We start from the raw sequence: 19,923 nt of genomic DNA, 5'->3' as shown, positions 1-19,923 counted from the left end.
TATACTATTTCATACCTTCATGTTTTGGCTCAGGCTACTGGCCCATTTGTCAGAAATGCCTGTTTTGCCCTCCTCCCTGCCATTGTCATGGTTCACCTGGTGAACACTTTAGGTTTCAGGACATAATTCAAGATTTCCTTCTTCTCTATGGCCCTTTTGGGGTAGAGCTATGGGTAAATAAGTAACTGTGAATAAGTCTGCTGTGATCATTTCAAAAGTTACCACAATATTAAAGAAGACTTCAGAACAAGAAATATTATCAGAGATAAAGACAGATATTAATTAAAGATAAATGAGTCAATTTACAAAGACACATAACAATCTTATATATGAATGAAACTAACAACCTTTAAAATATATGAAGAAAAATTGATGGAATTGAAAGCATAAATACAAATCAATAGTTATAGTTGGAACCTTTAACCCTCTGCTTTTAGAAACTAGTGTAACAGGTAGAAAATAAATAAATGGGGATGGAGAGGACCTAAACAACACTATGAACCAACTGGACCTAAGTGTAGTTTTTGGAACACTCCAACCACCAGTAGAATACATTTTCTTTTCAAGTGCACATTAAAAGAGCTGAGGCCCTGCCTAAAGGGCTGATAGTCTATCTACAAAGATGCCACATGTGCCAAGGAAATATCAGGAGAAGAAAAAAAAGGCATGAGAATTAGTGTCTTGAGGGCTAAAGGATCCCAAACAGACTATGACAACTTTTACTGCCAGTACCACACTTCGGAATTTAACCACACAATGTCTAATTTTTATTTGACTTTTCCTGTTTTGAGGCAGTGTCACTATGCTGGGATTATGTAATTGTGAGCTTCAAAAGCAGAGACCACATCATCTATATCTGTGTCTCTTCCTACAACAATTAGCACAGTGTTTGCCATTTAGATGCTAAAAAAAAAGATTTAGAGTAAATGGAGTTCAGAGAGGGTCAGGTATTTTCCATGGCCATCAACTCTGCTCCAGACCAAAGTGGGTGTTGCCACTTTAACTGTGGTGTCTGGGCTGAGGACCAAGACTTAATTGTTGATGACCATGCCTTTACTGCTAGCCACTGCTAGGTACAGTGGGTTCACAAAGAGAGTTCACAAAAGTCCTTAAGAAGCCAGATGTGATGGCTGTGGTGCTTCAGTGCCCACAGCCCTGCAAAAGGCAGAATGCCAGGGCTGAACTGCAGGAAGTTGACAGTCCACTCTGTTTGCTCACCTCCCACAGGCTGAAGTTCACCTGCATTCTATTGCATATTTGCCAGTGGGTGTTTTAAGGTGCATCCTACTGCCCTGGGTCAACTGTCTCAAGGATTTTCCCCCAATTGTATTCATTTATGCATGTAGATTCATTAGTTCTTTAAAGCTGAAAGTATAGCAAATTATAAAGAAAAGATTGGTTTTTCAATAGTCCAGAAATAGTAACTTTTAAAATTTTGCTATGTATTATAAAGAGATCAAATTGCCAACATCCGCTGGATCATCAAAAAAGCAAGAGGGTTCCAGAAAAACATCTATTTCTGCTTTATTGACTATGCCAAAGCCTTTGACTGTGTGGATCACAATGAACTGGAAAATTCTGAAAGAGATGGGCATACCAGACCACCTGACCTGCCTCTTGAGAAACCTATATGCAGGTCAGGAAGCAACAGTTAGAACTGGACATGGAACAACAGACTGGTTCCAAATAGGAAAAGGAGTACGTCAAGGCTGTATATTGTCACCCTGCTTATTTAACTTCTATGCAGAGTACATCATGAGAAACGCTGGGCTAGAAGAACCATAAGTTGGAATCAAGATTGCCAGGAGAAATATCAATAACCTCAGATATGCAGCTGACACCACCCTTATGGCAGAAAGTGAAGAGGAACTAAAAAGCCTCTTAATGAAAGTGAAAGAGGAGAGTGAAAAAGTTGACTTAAAGTTTAACATTCAGAAAACTAAGATCATGGCATCTGGTCCCATCACTTCATGGCAAATAGATGGGGAAACAGTGTCAGACTTTATTTTGGGGGGCTCCAAAATCACTGCAGATGGTGATTGCAGCCATGAAATTAAAAGACGCTTACTCCTTGGAAGGAAAGTTATGACCAACAGAGACAGCATATTAAAAAGCAGAGACATTACTTTGCCAACAAAGGTCCGTCTAGTCAAGGCTATGTTTTTTCCAGTGGTCATGTATGGATGTGAGAGTTGGACTGTGAAGAAAGCTGAGAGCCGAAAAATTGATGCTCTGGAACTGTGGTGTTGGAGAAGACTCTTGAGAGTCCCTTGGACTGCAAGGAGATCCAACCAGTCCATCCTAAAGGAGATCAGTCCTGGGTGTTCATTGGAAGGACTAATGTTGAAGCTGAAACTCCAATACTTTGGCCACCTCAGGCAAAGAGTTGGCTTATTGGAAAAGACCCTGATGCTGGGAGGGGTTGGGGGCAGGAGGAGAAGGGGATGACAGAGGATGAGATAGTTGGATGGCATCACCAACTCGATGGACATGAGTTTGGGTGAACTCTGGGAGTTGGTGATGGACAGGGAGGCCTGGTGTGCTGCAATTCATGGGGCCGCAAAGAGTCGGACACAACTGAGTGACTGAACTGAATTGATATAGATTATAAATATACATGTATAGAGAGTGTATTCATGTGTATAAATTTCATGCTGTCTGAACTGTTTTTCTCCCAAACAAATACACCATGAAAGTTAAAGTGAAAGTTGCTCAGTTGTGTCCAACTCTCTACACCCCCATGGAATATACAGTCCATGCAATTCTCCACGCCAGAATACTAGAGTGGGTAGCCTGTCCCTTCTCCAGGGGATCTTCCCAACCCAGGGATCAAACCCAGGTCTCCCACATTGCAGGCAGATTCTTTACCAGTTGAGCCATAAGGGAAGCCCATAATATACCATAAGTGTCCTTTAATCTTTCCATGTCCGTATGCTTCCATCACAACATTTTGACATTTACCTAGTATTTCACTGCTTACCATAATTTATATTAAAAAATCCATTTTTTGGGCTGCTTAGAATGTTTCCCGGTTTTGATATTTTTAAGTGTATTTATTTGTGGCTGCACTGGGTCTTCGTTACTGTGTGTGGACTTTCTCTGTTGAGTGTGGGATATTCTCTAGTTGTATGTGGGCTTCTCATTGTGGTGGCTTCTTGTTGCAGAGCATGGGCTCTGGAGCGCCAGCTCAGTAGTTGCGGTACACAGCATGTGGAATTTTCCCAGACCAGAGATTGAACCCATGTCCCCTGCATTGGCATGCAGCTTCTTAACCACTAGACCACCAAGGAAGCTTCAGGTTTTGATTATTATCAACAATACTTCAGACATAAATGTTGGCGCACATATGTGCTTTGGGCTTGGGTTATATTGTAATTGGAGAAGGAAACAGCAACCCACTCCAGTACTCTTGCCTGGAAAAGCCCATGGATGGAGGAGCCTGGTAGGCTGCAGTCCATGGGGTCGCTACGAGTCAGACACGACTGAGTGACTTCACTTTCACTTTCACTTTATATTGTAAAAGTGGGCCAGAGACTATGCATCTAAGACTTTCGCTACATATTTGTGATAGTGGCCTCTAGACATGCAGTACTAACACAGTTGGAACATTGTGTAAGTTATTTTCCACACCTCATCACGTTTTAAATTTATCCATTGCTACTTTTGTTAATCTTTCTGAAAGAATTTTACTGTTTTCTGTAGATGGTTTTTTCACATATTAAGTATAAAAAGGATAGATGAGAAAATGAAACATCAGCCAAGTGCCTCATTTCTTTGCTTATTTTGTTTGCTTGTGTGTTGGTTTGGTTTTCTCTCTTGTTCTGCTATAACTGTGTCTGGGAAAATCACACATAGCCAGCTTGACTAGTGAGGAAGTCCCTTTCCCTTCCCCAGAGCATGGCAGTGGGGTGCCCACAGATTCTGATATTACTTCCTGCTAGTTTGGAAGCACAGTGATAAATGTCTACATTTGGGATTCCCTGGGGGCTCAGTGGTTAAGAATCTGCCTGCCAATGCAGGAGACATTGGTTTGATCCCTGATCTGGGAAGATCGCACATCCTGTGGAGCAACTAAGCCCATGCACCACAACTACTGAACCTGTGCTCTGGAGCGCAGGAGCCACAGCTACTGAAGCCCAGCTTCCCTGGAGCCTCTGCTCTGCAATAAGAAAAGCCACCCCAATGAGAAGGCAGTGTTCTGCAACTAGAGAGTAGCCATTGCTCTCCACAACTATAGAAAAGCCCGCATGACAATGAAGACCCACAGCAGCCAAAAACAAATAAATAAATTTTTTAAATGTCTGCATTTATCAGTATCATCAAAATTTTCCATTACCTGTCAAATTTCAAATTCTTTCTTAAGGCCTGATTTCTTTCCTAAACACCTGGGTTGGTGTTTGTGATGTTGGCTACATTTCTCTTTATCTACTTTTTTGCACATTGTGGTCTACAGATGAACTGTGAAAAAGAGAGCCATATATGAAACTTTGCGAAAAATTGGAAACCAAGAGACCAGGATTCTAATACTCCCTTTGCTAGTACTTCTAATACTCCCTGTGCTACCCAGAGGTGCGCAGGTTACTTAGTCTTTGTTGGATCTTGCTCCCTCATTGCAAATAACTCTATATCGCAGTCCAGGGGTGGTATGGTGGTTGTGGATGGAGAAGAAACCTATAGAAAGCCCTTATTAAATATGTACTTGTGCCAGATACTATGTATATGTTGTCTCATGAATTAGACATTATTTACTTCCATTTTAAAGATGAGGAATCTGAGGTTCAGAGATATGAGTTATATTTGCAATCTAAATTTGCCTGACTCCAAAGACTTTTCAAGGTATGAGTATATAAACAATGATGGGAGTCTTTTCATTCATGTGTTAGTTCATTAAGTATTTATTCAAGACCTACTATGACTTACCAGGCACTGTGCTTAGATCTAGGAATTCAGTGGTGGATCAATTAAATATGTTTCCTGCCTCATGAAGGTATCAGTCAGCTGAGGGGAAAAGAGACATTAAAAAGAGGAAGACACAAGTATATGATTACCAATTGTGATTAGTACTGTGAAAAAAAAGGAGAGGATGGTAAGAAGGAATAACAGGGGAGATGTGATTCAGATTGAACAGGTCCGGGAAGACCTCTCTGAAACTGAGACCCAGAATATAACTAGGTATTAATCAGTCAAGAATGGGAAGAGCATTCCAACGTTCCTGAGTGGGTGGAACTGCTGAGGACAGAGAGCTGACCCAGCTGGTCCCCAGCAAGGCTCCTCAGGGTATGGAGATGCCCTGATGATGACTGCAGCCAGCTTTCAAGAGAAGGGTTGTGGCCATGTCCAAGTATGTGGTATTTCCTTAATACGTTATGTATTGGGGAAAGTCCTGTCCAGACATGGAAATGGCCTCTCCCTTCCCTTGGAAATTCTGGCATGCCATCCAGTTTTGCAACTTCCCAACCTGTTGCCAATCAGCTCTGCTGACCTATTGGCCCCACACTTGGTAGTGAAGCTCATACTGTTGTTCCTCAATTGGTTTGCCATGTTCTAAGACCAGTAAGGCAGGAAATGGGTCAGAGCATGTCTGGGAACTTTTGTTCACAAGTTACCTGCACTTTACACCTGGAATTTACACACCAAACGTTCAGACGTCCCAGAGAAAAGTTGCTTCACCTTTTAACTAGCTGTATAATCATAGACTCAAGAAACCCAGCAGTGCTTGTTATATGGAATCAATATTCTGGACAACGGGAAAAAGGATTACAGGGAATAATATTTCTGGATCCTGGAAGATGAAATTAAACTACATAGTTCTTTTGGATAATGAAAAAATAAACTGAGCAACATTTCTGGGTAACAGAGAGAAGAGTGAAAATGAGTCTCCCATTCCAGATAATGGAGGAAAGAACATGACTGACAGCTCTGGGTAGGAGGAGATCATTCTAGATGATGCGGAAGGATGAAGCTGGACAGAGGCAGGCAGCCCAGGTAAGGACGCAAGGTAGCAACACCTTCAGCCCGCAAGAACCAGCAAGCAGGAAGGAGAAAGAGCAATGACAGCTCCCTTGTGTGCCCATCAAGCACAAACAGGGGAAGCTGCGCCTGGGGAGGAAGGTGCGCTGGGACTTGTTTGTTTCCAAGGCCTTCCTTCCACTGCTGCTCCACATGGCTTGGGGCCAGTGGGGCTCACAAAGTCTCAGATACCATGTGCTTAAATAAAGCACTTTTGTGACCCTCCCACCCCTTAGGTTTTCACAGTGACAAAGATACACAGCATCTTCTTTGAACTGCCCAAATGAAAGGACCTAGGAATCAGCATGGGGATGCTGAGTGGGACAATTTAGTCATTGAGACTATGAGATGTTACCATCAGAAGGGAAATTAGTCATATCCAGTCTAAATCCTTCACTTACATGGTTGAGGAAACCGAGGCCTAGAGATGGGAAGTGAATGGCCCAAGGCCTCACAGGCAGATCATGGCAGACCTGGGACTAGTACCCAGAATCCCTGACTCCTAGACTGCTTCGTTTAGGATGCCAGACTTGAAGCCATCTCAGAGAAATAGAGACTAGCCTTCTGGAGGAAGCTTTTAGAGACAGAATGGAAAGACGAAATGAATATGTCAACACAATTAACAAAAGTCTCCTATGAATTAGACACTGTGCCGGATGTTTCTATGTATTTTCAAGCCTCATTTAATCCTCTCAAAAATTCCCCTTGATGGAGATATTATTGCTATTTTACAGCTACTGAAACTGAGACTCAAAGTTTCAGTAACTTGTCTCAGGTTACACACGGCTGAGCCAGTGTTTGAACTCAGGTCTATTGAAAACACAGCCTGAGTTTCTCTACCTTAGCTGCCTGGAAACATCAATCGATTCTCAAGATCATCACTAAAGTGATAAAACCCAAGACAGAAATCAGGCAAGACTAGCAGCATCTGCCGTTTCCTGTGGTGAGTAGGAAAAAGAGCAGAGACCTCTTTCCTAGGGCATAAAGGCAAAGTGATGACTAAGTTACGGGCTCTCCGTGCTAAATTCAGAATTCGTATTTTCGTGATATTGTCATCTGGATAAATTTAGGGTCTCTGATCTTGTTGTAGATATGGTTACCCCAGTGATTATTTTCTTTTGGGTCTATGTACTCTCTCTGCTCTTTTAAATAATATTTTTATCCCCACCTAAATCTTAAACTATTTATCCCCACCTAAAACTTACACTATTTGATTTTTACACAGGTTATTTTAAAAATCTTGGACATAACTTACTTCTGAAAGCAAGTTGGCCAGTAACCACGAAATCCCTCCTAGTTATTACTGAAATCCTTCTCTGCCAGTTCTTTAAGAAATTAGATCATCTCCAGATGAGTTGTTAATAAAAAAATAAATGCGGTAGCCAGTAGCATAGATATCTTTGGGCTCTTGGCCAAAAAAGAAGCCATCTGTGTAAAGGAAAACAGGCTAACAATTTTGGACTCTGGTCTCTGTGGCCACATTGAGCATTGACCTCACTGTTAATTAACCCACATTAATTGTTTTGGGCGGGGGGTTGTGTTCTCTCATCACGAAAACGTCTTTCCCCCATTCAAACCACGTGGGGTTAAAACAAGAAAACAAAAGCCAAAACTGCTCTCCACACCCAAAAGCCCCTTCTGTCAGGGCTCCCAAGTAGACCCGTGAGAGCTGTTGCAGAGCTGAGAAGGGCCGGTCATCAGCACATACCATACATAGGTGGAGGGCTTGTTATTCTCAGTTTCCCGCCTCAGAGAGGATACCCCTATTGTTTCTGAAAGTGCTGACCAGGACCCACACTTCCAACTAAAATTCCTCTACCCCTGCAGCAGGAGCAGCAGCAGCAGCCGCCATAGATAAGTGTTTTGATGAATTGCAAGATGGACAGGGCTTACCATGCCCCCAGCCCTGCTGATACCAAACGCCTTTAAGATACAGCCTTTCCCATCCTAATCTACAAAGGAAACAGGAAAAAGGAACTTAAACCTCCCTGTGCTCAGACAGAAATGAGACTGTGACTGCCCGCTTCTATGCTGTTCCTTCTTGCCTCTGACTTGTAAACAAGACCTAGTGGGACAGGCGAATGGAAAGTCACAAACCTCTGGGTGTTTGAAAGGATCCTTGGGACCTCATGCATGTCCGCAGAAACTGGATGGAGAAATTTGGGGAAGCATGGATTCTTTAGCCGGCTTAGTTCTCTGCGGAGTCAGCTTGCTCCTTTCTGGTAAGGTTTGGCTTTATTGTTTTTTTTTTTTTTTTTAATTGTTTTTTTTTAAAAAGTTTTTGTTAACAGTTAGTGACTCTGGGCTCTCTCATCAACGCTTATTGCTGGTTAACAAGGGGCAGCTGTGACACGGACTGTTTCTCTGTGAGTCTCCATTCAATATATGGAAGGATTCACCTGGAAAGTCCTCGTGGTGTAAACCGATTTTTCTAGTTTCTCTTCTGGATTATTGCCCCTTGTGTCACCACAGACGCTGTGGGGACTGATTAGGTCACTTTATTTGAAGAGACATATTTACTGTGGGACATTATTTTACTGCTTCTCATTCTAGCTTGTTTATTTTCTATACAAAAAAAGAACAAACCTGGCTTTACCTGCATCAGAGAAAATCATCAGTCATTGAAAAAAGTCAAATTTATGCTGAGAATGATGGGGACCCACTTAAGACACTGTCCAGAGTATCATTTTTAAAAATGAGAACAAAAATGCTTTTCTATAAAGGTTTCGTATTTGCATCCTATTTTAATCAAAGTGGTCAAATGCTAGGCTTTTTGGCTTTTTTTTTTTTTTTTTCACTATAGTTGGGGTCAGGGAGATAAGGGTTATATAATTTGTATTTTATTTTAAAAACTATTTGGCATATAGTGATTTGTAAAGTCTTCACTGGCCCAGTGAAATGAAAGTTTGGGCAATTACCCAGATCACTGGCCTCAGGAGTGTATTGAAACCTATTGTGGGTTTAAGGAATGGTTGGCCTGAGTATAGATTTAAGGTGTTTGTTGCTCAGATTCTCTAGATGGCGGCGTGGCTCGTCCTTTACTTACCCTATAGGATACCTATGAAAGTGATATCAAATCATGAAATACAGATCACAATGTAATGGCCATCAATCTCTCTCCTTCAGTTTGAAAGCATTAGAATTATTATAATGAAAATAGAATTGATATAGGAAATGAATTTGGGAAAATTTACTGAACTTAATGATGTAGGCTATGTTATATTAGGTATACTTGGATCAAATTCTACTAAGTATCGGCTATACTATTTTATATTTTTCATATGTTTTCAATATTATTAAATATTCAAAAATTAATCCAATAAGATAACAGAATTGTGTGGAAAGTAGTTTGTTTATAGCTCTTCAGTTTGTTGTCAATAATCAGTATATTGAGGATATAGTAATATTTTAAGACTGAGTAACACAGATTGCCAGGAAATGAAAGATTATCTGAGTTAGTTTCAGTATTTATGTAGAAATTGTTTATATTCATGTGGAAATAATGTTGATTTCTCCAACAATATGCTCGTTTAAGCCAAATAATTGTCATAATTTCATTCTCGATTTGCTATTTTTCTGTATGACATCTATTAGTGACCTTGAAATCTGGAACTGCTTCTTTATCAGGGATTATAGTAATGCAAAGCTCAGGCATATACAGTGGCTCGGAAATACTTCTTTAGGTTAAATACTACACACACACACACACACACACTCTCTCTCTCTCTCTGTTTTAATTCTTTCCCCCCCTTACTGACTATGTTATGGCACTTTGCGATAGAGGCTTAGAAAAGCTGTCATAAAATCAAACAAAGCAGAAACCAACACAACATTGTAAAGCAACTATACCCCAGTTTTGTTTTAAAATACCTTTAAACAAACACACACATCCACAAAAGTTATGTGGCAAAGCAGTTACACTGTGTCTGAACCTTAGTTTTCTTGAAAGTACAGTGCTAACTTCAGCAGGCTGAGACTCAAGGAGAGGGGTTTCATGCTCTTGTTGAAAATGAAGGTTAACATCAATAACGTGGGTTTCTGGAGTAGATCTGCTGTGCTAAATCCTAACTTACATTTTCCATCAAAGCCTTCGTGAATATCAATACTGAAGGCTTGAGCGTTGCAACAGCAAGAATCCAGTATGGTTATGTCTACAGGCATGGGATCCCATTCTTTAAACCAAACTCCACTGGTGGACTACAGTAATGGAGCGAGGGGCTCTTGACTTATGGACTTCTCTCTCTAGTTCAGTGGGTTGTTCCTCATTCCCTGCTTCTGAACAAATAGAACTAAAAGAATGTCACATTGACCTCAGTGAAGGTGACTCTGGGTGGTAGACACTAATGCATAAGAGGAAGTATGTAGCTTTTAGAAGACTGCTATCAAATCCACCTAGATTCTGGTAGATTTCCCTCCCAGTGGAGGATCATGGCCAATACCAGCTTACAAACAAGTTCTCAGAAACATACTAAATTTCCCCTTCTCTCCCATTCTCACCAAACCAGGCTGCTCTCTCTAAAGCATTGTATAGAAAGAAAAACACTAAAACAAATCACTCTCTCTGCTTTATCATATCAACATGATCCAATGGAAAGTCTCTATAGCATGCCTTCTTGCCTCTTTCCTGTCTCATTTGGCATTTTGAGTAACAACCTGGGTTCAGAGATAGTGAGTATCTTGTCTGGAGTGGCAGAGGAGATTCAGTTCTAAGGTCAGGGAAGGGGTCACAGATGGAACCTCTTGATTAGGGTAGATCTTAGAAGGCTAGTAGCAAGCCTGAGTAATCAAGGGTAGAGGTGTGGAAGCTAGGACCAGAGACACACCTGGGAATTATTCTCAGAGGGAGGAGCTTTACCCTCTCCCCAGACTCTCTCCTAAACTCTGTCTTTGGGAGGTCTCAGCCTCTCCCTTTCAGTCCTACCCTGGGAGAACTTCCTTCAAGAGTTTGGTGCTTTTAAACATCTCTCCTGGAGAGAAGGACTTGTCCAGTTCATCTCAGAAGACTATGCTATATATCCTCCAGGGATTCAGATGGGTGAGCTCCAGGTTTTTCTGACATTATCAATTCATCTCCTGGAACTTTATTCCTAAAAAAAATGTGTGTGTGATTGTGTCACCAATTTATTCCCTGTAGATGGTTTGTTGGTTAGAGCACAGAATCAGGATTCAAACAGATTTGTCTAGGCTGAAACAAAGCCAAAAGATACCACCTCAAAATAGATAAAAGTCAAGTTATGCATTGGTGTTCAATAAATAGCTTATGTTCCGTATCAGAGAGATCTGGTGTGTTGAGAGTTCTATCGGTGACATCTAAGTTTTGGTGATACACAAAATTTACAGGAGCCAACACATGCTTTCCTTGCTAAAATGGTAATACATAGCTGTAACTGTTTGCGTAGTAAAAATATAAGGTCTGACTTAGAGATGGCAATTGCTTCAATCTACTGCTCAAAGCATACCCATTAAACACTGGTGACACTGAGAAATTTGACAGCAAACAGAGTAGACAGGCAGAAAGATACATGCTTTAAACACTTTGTCATATGAGCATGTTTAGTCAGGAGAGAAGAGATGAAGAAGGAGTATTTTTTATCAGTTCCCATTTAGATGACACCATAGATTGATGCTGTGTTTCTCCAGGTCTGGGATGCAGGGGTTGAGGGAGCTGCACAAAGGATAGAGTTTGACTTTATCGATAGAAACTTTCTAAAAGCCGGATCACCATCCCCCCGAGGAGTGAGATCCCACTCTGAGGAGGGATCAGGTTGGATGATGGATAGATTTTAGGAATGTGAAAAGAGGATCCTTTTCGTTTCACTACGTGGCTTCTCATTGACCACTTAGGAGGTAGATAAGGGTTCTGAAGAGCCACCAAGATCTTTGCCTACTGAAATCAAACTGGGTGTGTTTTCTGAATGTGGACCCAGTTACGCTCTCTTTACACTGAATTGTAACTCAATCAACTTGGCTTAAGAGAAGAAAAAGTACATGCCATTGGGCTGTGATGACTTTTTGAAGCCACTGCTCTGAGACTGAGGTGGAGTTCATCAAGAAGGCAGGAGAAGGAATACGGAGTACGGATTGTGATATTACACACCTGGTTGTTGTTGTTTAGTCACTAAGTCGTGTCCAACTCTTTTGTGACCCCTTGGACTATAGCCCACCAGGCTCCTTTGTCCATGAGATTTCCCAGGCACTGCAGTGGGTTGCCATTTCCTTCTCCAGGGGATCTTCCCAACCCGGAGATGGAGCCCAGATCTCCTGCATTAGCAGGCAGTTTATTTGCTGCTGAGTCAGCAGGGACTCTTACACAACTGGAGTTAAGCTCAAATTGGGTGACCATGGACCAGTTATTTGACTGCTCTAATACACAGTTTTCTCATCTTTTACATTTGAAAATGCTTTTGACCCCTAGAATCATTATAAACATCAAGTGTGATAATGCATATGCATTAGTCAGCCAGTAAGAACTCTTAGCAAGTGAAGCTAGTATAATTGAAAGAGAAGTGTTGCTCTGAGGATCACTGTGCTTGTTTAAGACCAGTCTAATCTTTTCCAGGTGGGGGGGGGGGTCACTTACTACTCATAGAAATAGTCTCCTTCTAAAAGCCCCCAACATTAGCTGGTTCCTCAAATTTCGTACCGGTCTCTCCCCACTTGACGAGCCAGAACACTGGGCCTACTTTCCCGTGCTTTCTCTCACCTATCCCATTCATGGCTGTCCCACTTCAGCCACGTCCTTCTCCATGATTGATGTATATTGTCCTCTTGGCTCTTGTTCATGCTGTTCTATCCATTTGGAAAAGACATCCGTCACACTCGCTCTGCAGACAAAATTCAACCCAATTTGCCTAGGCCAATTCTTCATGATGTTGTTCTCCTAATTCTGAGTTCCCTTACCACACAGGCTGTGTCTTTGAGCTCTGGTACATGGATTTAGCCCAGTTAATCTCTAACATCTTTGAAAAGGGTATTATTTCTTTACTATTCTCCATAGTGCTTAGAGTTTAATATGCCACAGTAAGAAACTTTTGATATGCCACAGCAGACCTGCAAAAAAGAGAGAAAGCGTTTGTTGTTATACGAAGGGTTTTTAAACATTGAAATAATAAAAACAGTAATAATCAATTTCATATATATATTGCAAGTAGTAATCACTTATATCTTAAAACATTGGCTTATGTTAAATATTTGATGTAAATAAGGTCAAAAGAAAATCCCTTTCTTCTCTCAGGTGTGAAACATGAAAGGTATACTCATGAAAGTGGGTTTAACAAGAGCTTTACCTAATACTATGTATTGTATGATTGTTGAATATTGTTTTAAAGATATGCATAGTTTTTATTCAATAGATATTTATTGAGTTATTGCCTGCCCATATTCATTTATTCTCTCAACTATCATTTCAGTCTGAAGACATATTGAGGACTTACTTTGTACCAAGTATTGTGTTGGATACCAGACCCAAAGAAAGGATGAATCATTTTTTCCCCTTGCTAAACTCACATTTTGGTAGGAAAGATAAATATAGGAGAATTAACTATAAGATGCTATGATAAATAATGTAATTATTGCTGTTGTTCAGTTGTTAAGTCGTGTCTGACTGCGACCCCATGAACTGCCACATGCCAGGCTTCCTTGTCCTTCACTATCTCCTGAAGTTTACTCATACTCATGTCCACTGAGTTGGTGATGTCATCCAACCATCTCACCCTCTGTCATTGCCTTCTCCTCCTGCCCTCAATCTTCTCTAGTTCAGGTGTATATAAAAATCTAGCTTTTCAAGAGCTGTAAAAATACTTATTGGATTCAGTAATTTAAAAAATGGAATTTAGAAAGATGGTAATGATAACCCTATATGCAAAACAGAAAAAGAGATACAGATGTACAGAACAGGCTTTTGGACTCTGGGGGGGAAGGCGAGGGTGGGATGTTTCAAGAGAACAGCATCGAAACATGTATTTATCAAGGGTGAAACAGATCACCAGCTCAGGTTGGATGCATGAGACAAGTGCTCGGGGCTGGTGAACTGGGAAGACCCAGAGGGATTGGGTGGAGAGGGAGGTGGGAGGGGGGATCGGGATGGGGAATACATGTAAATCCATGGCTGATTCATGTCAATGTATGGCAAAAACCACTACAATATTGTAAAGTAATTAACCTCCAACTAATAAAAATAAATGGAAAAAATAATAATAAAATAAAAATTAAAAAAAATTAAAAATGCAATTCTAAAATCCAAATTAAACATAAGTTACTAAAAACATATAATGCTAACTTCATCAATTGCTAAATTTATATGGATATAATTTAGTATTGAAAATAATCTGTAGGTTAGATTTTCCTCACTTTCCCAGAATTCCTAAATAGTAATGAGTAGTGCCCAAAATTATGGCTGATGTAGTTATGAGTTGTTCATGGCCAAGTGATTTTTTTTTTTTTTTTTGGCCAAGTGATTTTTAAACAAAGTAGATAAAAAGGAAAAGGGAAGAAAGGATTTCCCATCAGAAGGAGCACGGGGTGTGAAACAGCAGGGCAAGCTCAGGGAAGTTGAGTAAGGCTGGAAAATAGGGAGGAGGTGGTGAATAAAGGTTGGGTTCAGATCAGGAAGGGCCTCACTAGTCATATTAAGTCATCTGTACCTCTTTCTGTACGTGTGGAGATTTAGTATGGTGTTTGTTCTATTGTATCTGACTTACGTCTTGGAAAATTCACTCTGGTAAGAGTGTGGAGCATGTATTGACATGGCAGAAACTTAGGCCTGGACCAATTTGGCTTCCCAATTCTCTAGGCAGGAAGGCCCGGATGAAGAGGGGAATTGAAAGTGTTTAGGAGGTGAAACTGTAGGGACTGGTGATTGGTTATTTATTGGAGGTTGTGGGAAGAGAAGGTGGTGAATAAACATTGCCCCAGGCTTCTGGTTTGGGTGATGGTGCTGCCATTCACTGTGTTGGGACACATGACAAAAGGAACCTGGTTGATGACAAGCTGGCAAGAAACAAACAGTTATTTTGCATGTGTTCATTTTGAGTTTCCAAGTTAATGGTGGGTATTTAGCAAAACTGGGCTCTCTGGGTCTGAAACTCAGAAGAGAACTGGGAAAGGGGCTGAGACATAGGAATCTGTGTGTGTAGTAAGTCAGGTCCTGAACATGGACACATACTGAGATTTAAGTGAAGAGAAGAGAAAGAGGAGATAGCCAAGGGTTCCATGAAGAAGCAGTCCAGGAGCTGGCAGGAGAGGCAAACCCGGACAGATTCCTTTCCTGGGATTTCAGAGCATTGGTGTTGCTGTGGCTAAGAAGGAGAGAGTTTAAAGCAGGGGACAATAAGATGGGGGCCGCAGGGGGACAGCGTCCGGGCTTGGCCTGGGGGCATCAGACTGCAGGTGTGTTGTTTCACAGAGAGCCAGCTGCACTGACAGCACAGCTGAGCCAGAGCTGGAAGGGATGTCGGAGGATCAGCTGGCATCACTCCCAGCCTTCAGGAAGGGGAACATCTAAAGTTGCCTCCCTTAGTTCTGGAATTTTAAACTGATAACCCAATTCCCACCAGTCAGACGGTTCCTTAATTCGCATCACATGTCCAGAATGCTTTTTTAGATCAAGACTTGCCTGCTTTCCTCTACATCCCTCCCCCGTTGCCTCCTTTTGTCACTCCAGGACTCTGATCACCCTTCTCCCTTGTTCCTTCCTAAAGGCCACAGAGGCAGGTGTGGTCACATGAACCTGCCAGACGGACAGAGTCCTGACCCTTTTTAACACAGCTGTTGATTAGAGGGTGTGTGTTCCCACTGCCTAGAGGTGCCAGGTCTAACATGGTAGGCACACACTTAACAGACAGGGAGAAAAAACCTAAAGATGAGCCACGGGAGCCCATCAGGCAGCCGGCAGAGGGGCACATGGGCGGCTGCTGTTTGTTCCCCGCTGGTCACAGCCCCCTGCCCAGGGCTTGATCAGTGAGGTGTGTGCGGTGGGCACACCCATCTCAGCAGATCTGTCAGCTTTCCCGCTTTTGTTAGAGGGTGATATCATGCTTCCTGGGGGGAGCACTAGAAGACAATGCCCAGCCACTTTCCTCCAGATACAATAGGCGGAGTCAGGAAGGCAGTATTGACATTGCTGGGGCCAGCGAGGCACTCGCTGCTCCGCGGCCGTCAGATGGTGAACCAGCTTAACCTTGGCACATGGAGCCTGGGTTGTACAAGGCGTCTGGCTCCAGAGCCAGAGGGGACTCCACCCCAGGGACAGAAGTCCTTTAGACATCTGGGAATCTGAGATGGGCCTCAAATTCTCATCCCGTTGTCAAAAAAACAACCGTAAAACAATAACAGTACCAGGAATAACAAAAATGACTACCGTGGACTGAATGTCACCAAGTGCCAAGCGTTTAATATGACTTTTAATATCTTACAATAATCTCGTACAATTGGTATTACTATTTGTTTAATATAGATGGTGAAACTGAGGCTCACAAAATGTTAGTGACTTCACTAAGATTAAAATATTGTGGACATTCATTATCTGGGACTGCCTAGCATTCCTATTTTTCAAAAGCCACCAAGCTTTCCCTCCAGTGATGTGACTGCCAATCACTGATCTGTGTACTGTCAGTCTGATGACAGTGCTTGGTTCAGATGGAGGATGTATGACCCAATAGGGCCACATGGACTGTCCTCTGGGAATTTTTGAGCAAGATGTTCTCTTTCTTCAGTGAGGACACTGTTCACTTGGAGTCATCAGTTTCCTTGGGTGCTTCAAGGCAAGGAAACTAAAGTGGGTTGCCGTTTCCTCCTCCAGGGGATCTTCCTGACCCAGGGATCAAACCTATGTCTCTTGCATTCACATGTGGGTTCTTTACCACTAGCGCCACTTATTCAGTATCAGTAATGGTTCAGTCATTCAGTTGTGTCCGACTCTTTGCGACCCCATGAATCAAAGCATGCCAGGCTTCCCTGTCCATCACCAACTCCCAGAGTTCACCCAAACTCATGTCCATTGAGTCGGTGATGCCATCCAACTATCTCATCCTCTGTCATCCCCTTCTCCTCCTGCCTTCAATCTTTCTCAGCATCAGGGTCTTTTCAAATGAGTCAGCTCTTCGCATGAGGTGGCCAAAGTATTGGAGTTTCAGCTTCAACATCAGTCCTTCCAATGAACACCCAGGACTGATCTCCCTTAGGATGGACTGGTTGGATCTCCTTGCAGTCCAAGGGACTCTCAAGAGTCTTCTCCAACACCACAGTTCAAAAGCATCAGTTCTTTAGCACTCACCTTTCTTTATAGTCCAACTCTCACATCCATACGTGACTACTAGAAAAACCATAGCCTTAACTAGAGTGTCATTTGTTGGCAAAGTAATGTCTCTACCTTTTAATATGCTGTCTAGGTTGCTCATAACTTTTCTTCCAAGGAGTAAGCGTCTTTTAATTTCATGGCTGCAGTCACCATCTGCAGTGATTTTGGAGCCCCAAAAAATAAAGTCTGCCACTCTTTCTCCATCTATTTGCTGTGAAGTGATGGAACTGGTTGCCATGATCTTTGTTTTCTGAATGTTGAGCTTTAAGCCAACTTTTTCACTCTCTTCTTTCACTTTCATCAAGAGGCTATTTAATTCTTTTTCACTTTCTGCCATAAGGGTGGTGTCATCTGCATATCTGAGGTTATTGATATTTCTCCCGGCAATCTTGATTCCAGCTTGTGCTTCATCCAGCGTTTCTCATGATGTATATAAGTTAAATAAGCAGGGTGACGATATACAGCCTTGATGTATTCCTTTTCCTGTTTGGAGCCAGTCTGTTGTTCCATGTCCAGTTCTAACTATTGCTTCCTGACCTGCATACAGATTTCTCAGGAGGCAGGTTATGTGATCTGGTATTCCCATCTCTTTAAGAATTTTCCAGAGTTTATTGTGACAACTTCACGTAGTTCAGGGGGGAAGATTTTAAAAGATACTACTTTAAATGTACACTGTATGGTATGGGTACATAATGAGCACTCAGTAAAAATCTGATGTTCTTATTTACTTATAAACAAAGCTAGAGGCTCTTATGTCACTTAATGTCCGTCTTTTTAAAGCGCATCTCTATCCTTGAGGGCAGGCAGTTCATTCTATGCTGGATGGAGCTCCCCACCTTTCCTTTCCCTGTTGTTGAGTTACTACCCCACTGCCTCCTTTTGTCCTAAGCCTGGCCTTGTCTCAGAACAAGGGGAGAAAACCTTAGAGCTGTGTGTTCTTGGGCTCTGGCTGAAAATCTGGAGTGTCAGCTGGGGAGTTCCTTCCCATGGCCCTACCAGCTGGCAAGATGGTGCTCCCCATTTTTTCTCCTGCCAGCCCCCAATTTCCTCTTTCCTCAGACCCTGACCGAAAATTGGTTCTAGGATGCTTTGCTCTAGATTGTTCCCGCCTCATTTATCCCAAACCTATTAATCCCTAAGTCTTGAAAATCTTATGTGGCATTGTCAGTTCCCAGTGCAGTGTGCCTTACTTCAGACTAAGCTCATTCCTGGTAGGTTATTTGGGAATTGATCTAGGGAGCAAGAATGAGGGGCTAGGGGAATGGAAGCATACATGCACTTACTGTCATGCTGGCCACTGCCTCAAAAGCCTGGTGAAGTGAAGCGTTAGTTGCTCAGTCGAGTCTGACACTTTGCGACCCCGTGGACTATAGCCTGCCAGGCTTCTCTGTCCATGGAACTCTCCAGGAGAGAATACTGGAGTGGGTAGCCATGTCCTCCTCAAGGGGGTCTTCCTGACCAAGGGATCAAACCTAGGTCTCCTGCATTGCAGGCAGATACTTTACCGTTTGAGCCCCCAGGGAAGCCCTAAATGCCTGGTGCTCCATAACTTCCAAGGAGCCTCATGAAGTGTGGCTCTGGGCCTTCATACTTTGCTTTCCTTCCTTTGTTCAAGGCTCATGTAGATGCAAGAAGCTGATTAGTTACTGGGGTCCTGCGCTGTTGTGCCATAGAAAGTCCCAGGGGAGGAAGTGCGATATCCTCCCACAGGCTCCGAGTGAGCTACTTTGAGGTTCCATCTGCTCAAAGCTGATGGAGGCCGGCTCAGCAGTAATTGCAGAAGCATTTGGAGCTAAAGTGGGAATGGGGAAGATTTGCATTGGTGTCCAAGAGGTGTTGGATACAGGTATCCTTGCGTTTGTCCCTGACATAGAACTTAGAATATTAAATCACACTTTACAGTTTACTTGACAGGTTTCCCACTAGATTATGGGCTAAATGACACATTAGCATTCTCAGCACCAAATATAGTATCCTGACTGGGAGAGAAACGCTTTAATAATAGTTTTGCATTGGATTCAATGTTCTGACCTAGTACTTCCCTAAGTGTCCTATATACACTATTGCTGGCCTGAAAGATGATTTTATGTGATGCAATTTAAGAAGAGCATTTTTTAATTATGAAATTATTATGTGTATATAGATATATGTGTGTATTGTTATTGTGTAGTTGCTAAGTTGTGTCTGACTCTTTGCGACCCTATAGACTGTAGCTTCTTCTATCTGTGGGATTTCTTACACAAGAATACTGGAGTGGATTGCCATTTCCTTCTCCAGGAGATCTTCCTGACCCAGGTTGAACAAGTCTCCTGCTTGGCATGTGGATTCCTTACCACTGAGCCACCTGGGAAGTCCATATGTGTGAATATATCATAGCAATCATGTAATTTCATGAGTATTTTAGCATTATATGAGGTTAAGAAAAAAAAGATGAGTTAAAGAGAGTGGTTAATAGAATAATTAATATACAAGTCTCATGTAGACTCAGCAAAAAATCATGAAAATACTGTATAAATTAATGTAGTTTGAGAGATACTGCTCTAAAAGAATAAGGGAACCAATACTTTTTTAGAACTCTGTGTGTGTGTTCAAATTAAAAATAGAAAAGTAATTGGGCA

The 19,923-nt window shown here is 42.0% G+C and overlaps 1 protein-coding gene across 2 annotated transcripts in view; it reads left to right on the top strand.

The window, feature by feature from the left end:
* The first annotated feature begins 7,819 nt into the window (after nt 1-7,819).
* Nucleotides 7,820-19,923, top strand: part of TEK (TEK receptor tyrosine kinase) — a 108,205-nt gene continuing 96,101 nt past the window's right edge. For both annotated transcript variants that reach the window (XM_065908066.1, XM_065908067.1), the window contains exon 1: nt 7,820-8,231. In XM_065908066.1, the coding sequence (XP_065764138.1) occupies nt 8,180-8,231 (52 nt within the window). In that variant the 5' untranslated portion in view covers nt 7,820-8,179. The remainder of the gene's footprint in view (nt 8,232-19,923) is intronic.

Source organism: Muntiacus reevesi, chromosome 17 (genome assembly GCF_963930625.1).
Source record: "Muntiacus reevesi chromosome 17, mMunRee1.1, whole genome shotgun sequence".
Lineage (NCBI taxonomy): Eukaryota > Metazoa > Chordata > Mammalia > Artiodactyla > Cervidae > Muntiacus > Muntiacus reevesi.
This window is presented reverse-complemented; position numbering and strand designations above follow the sequence as displayed.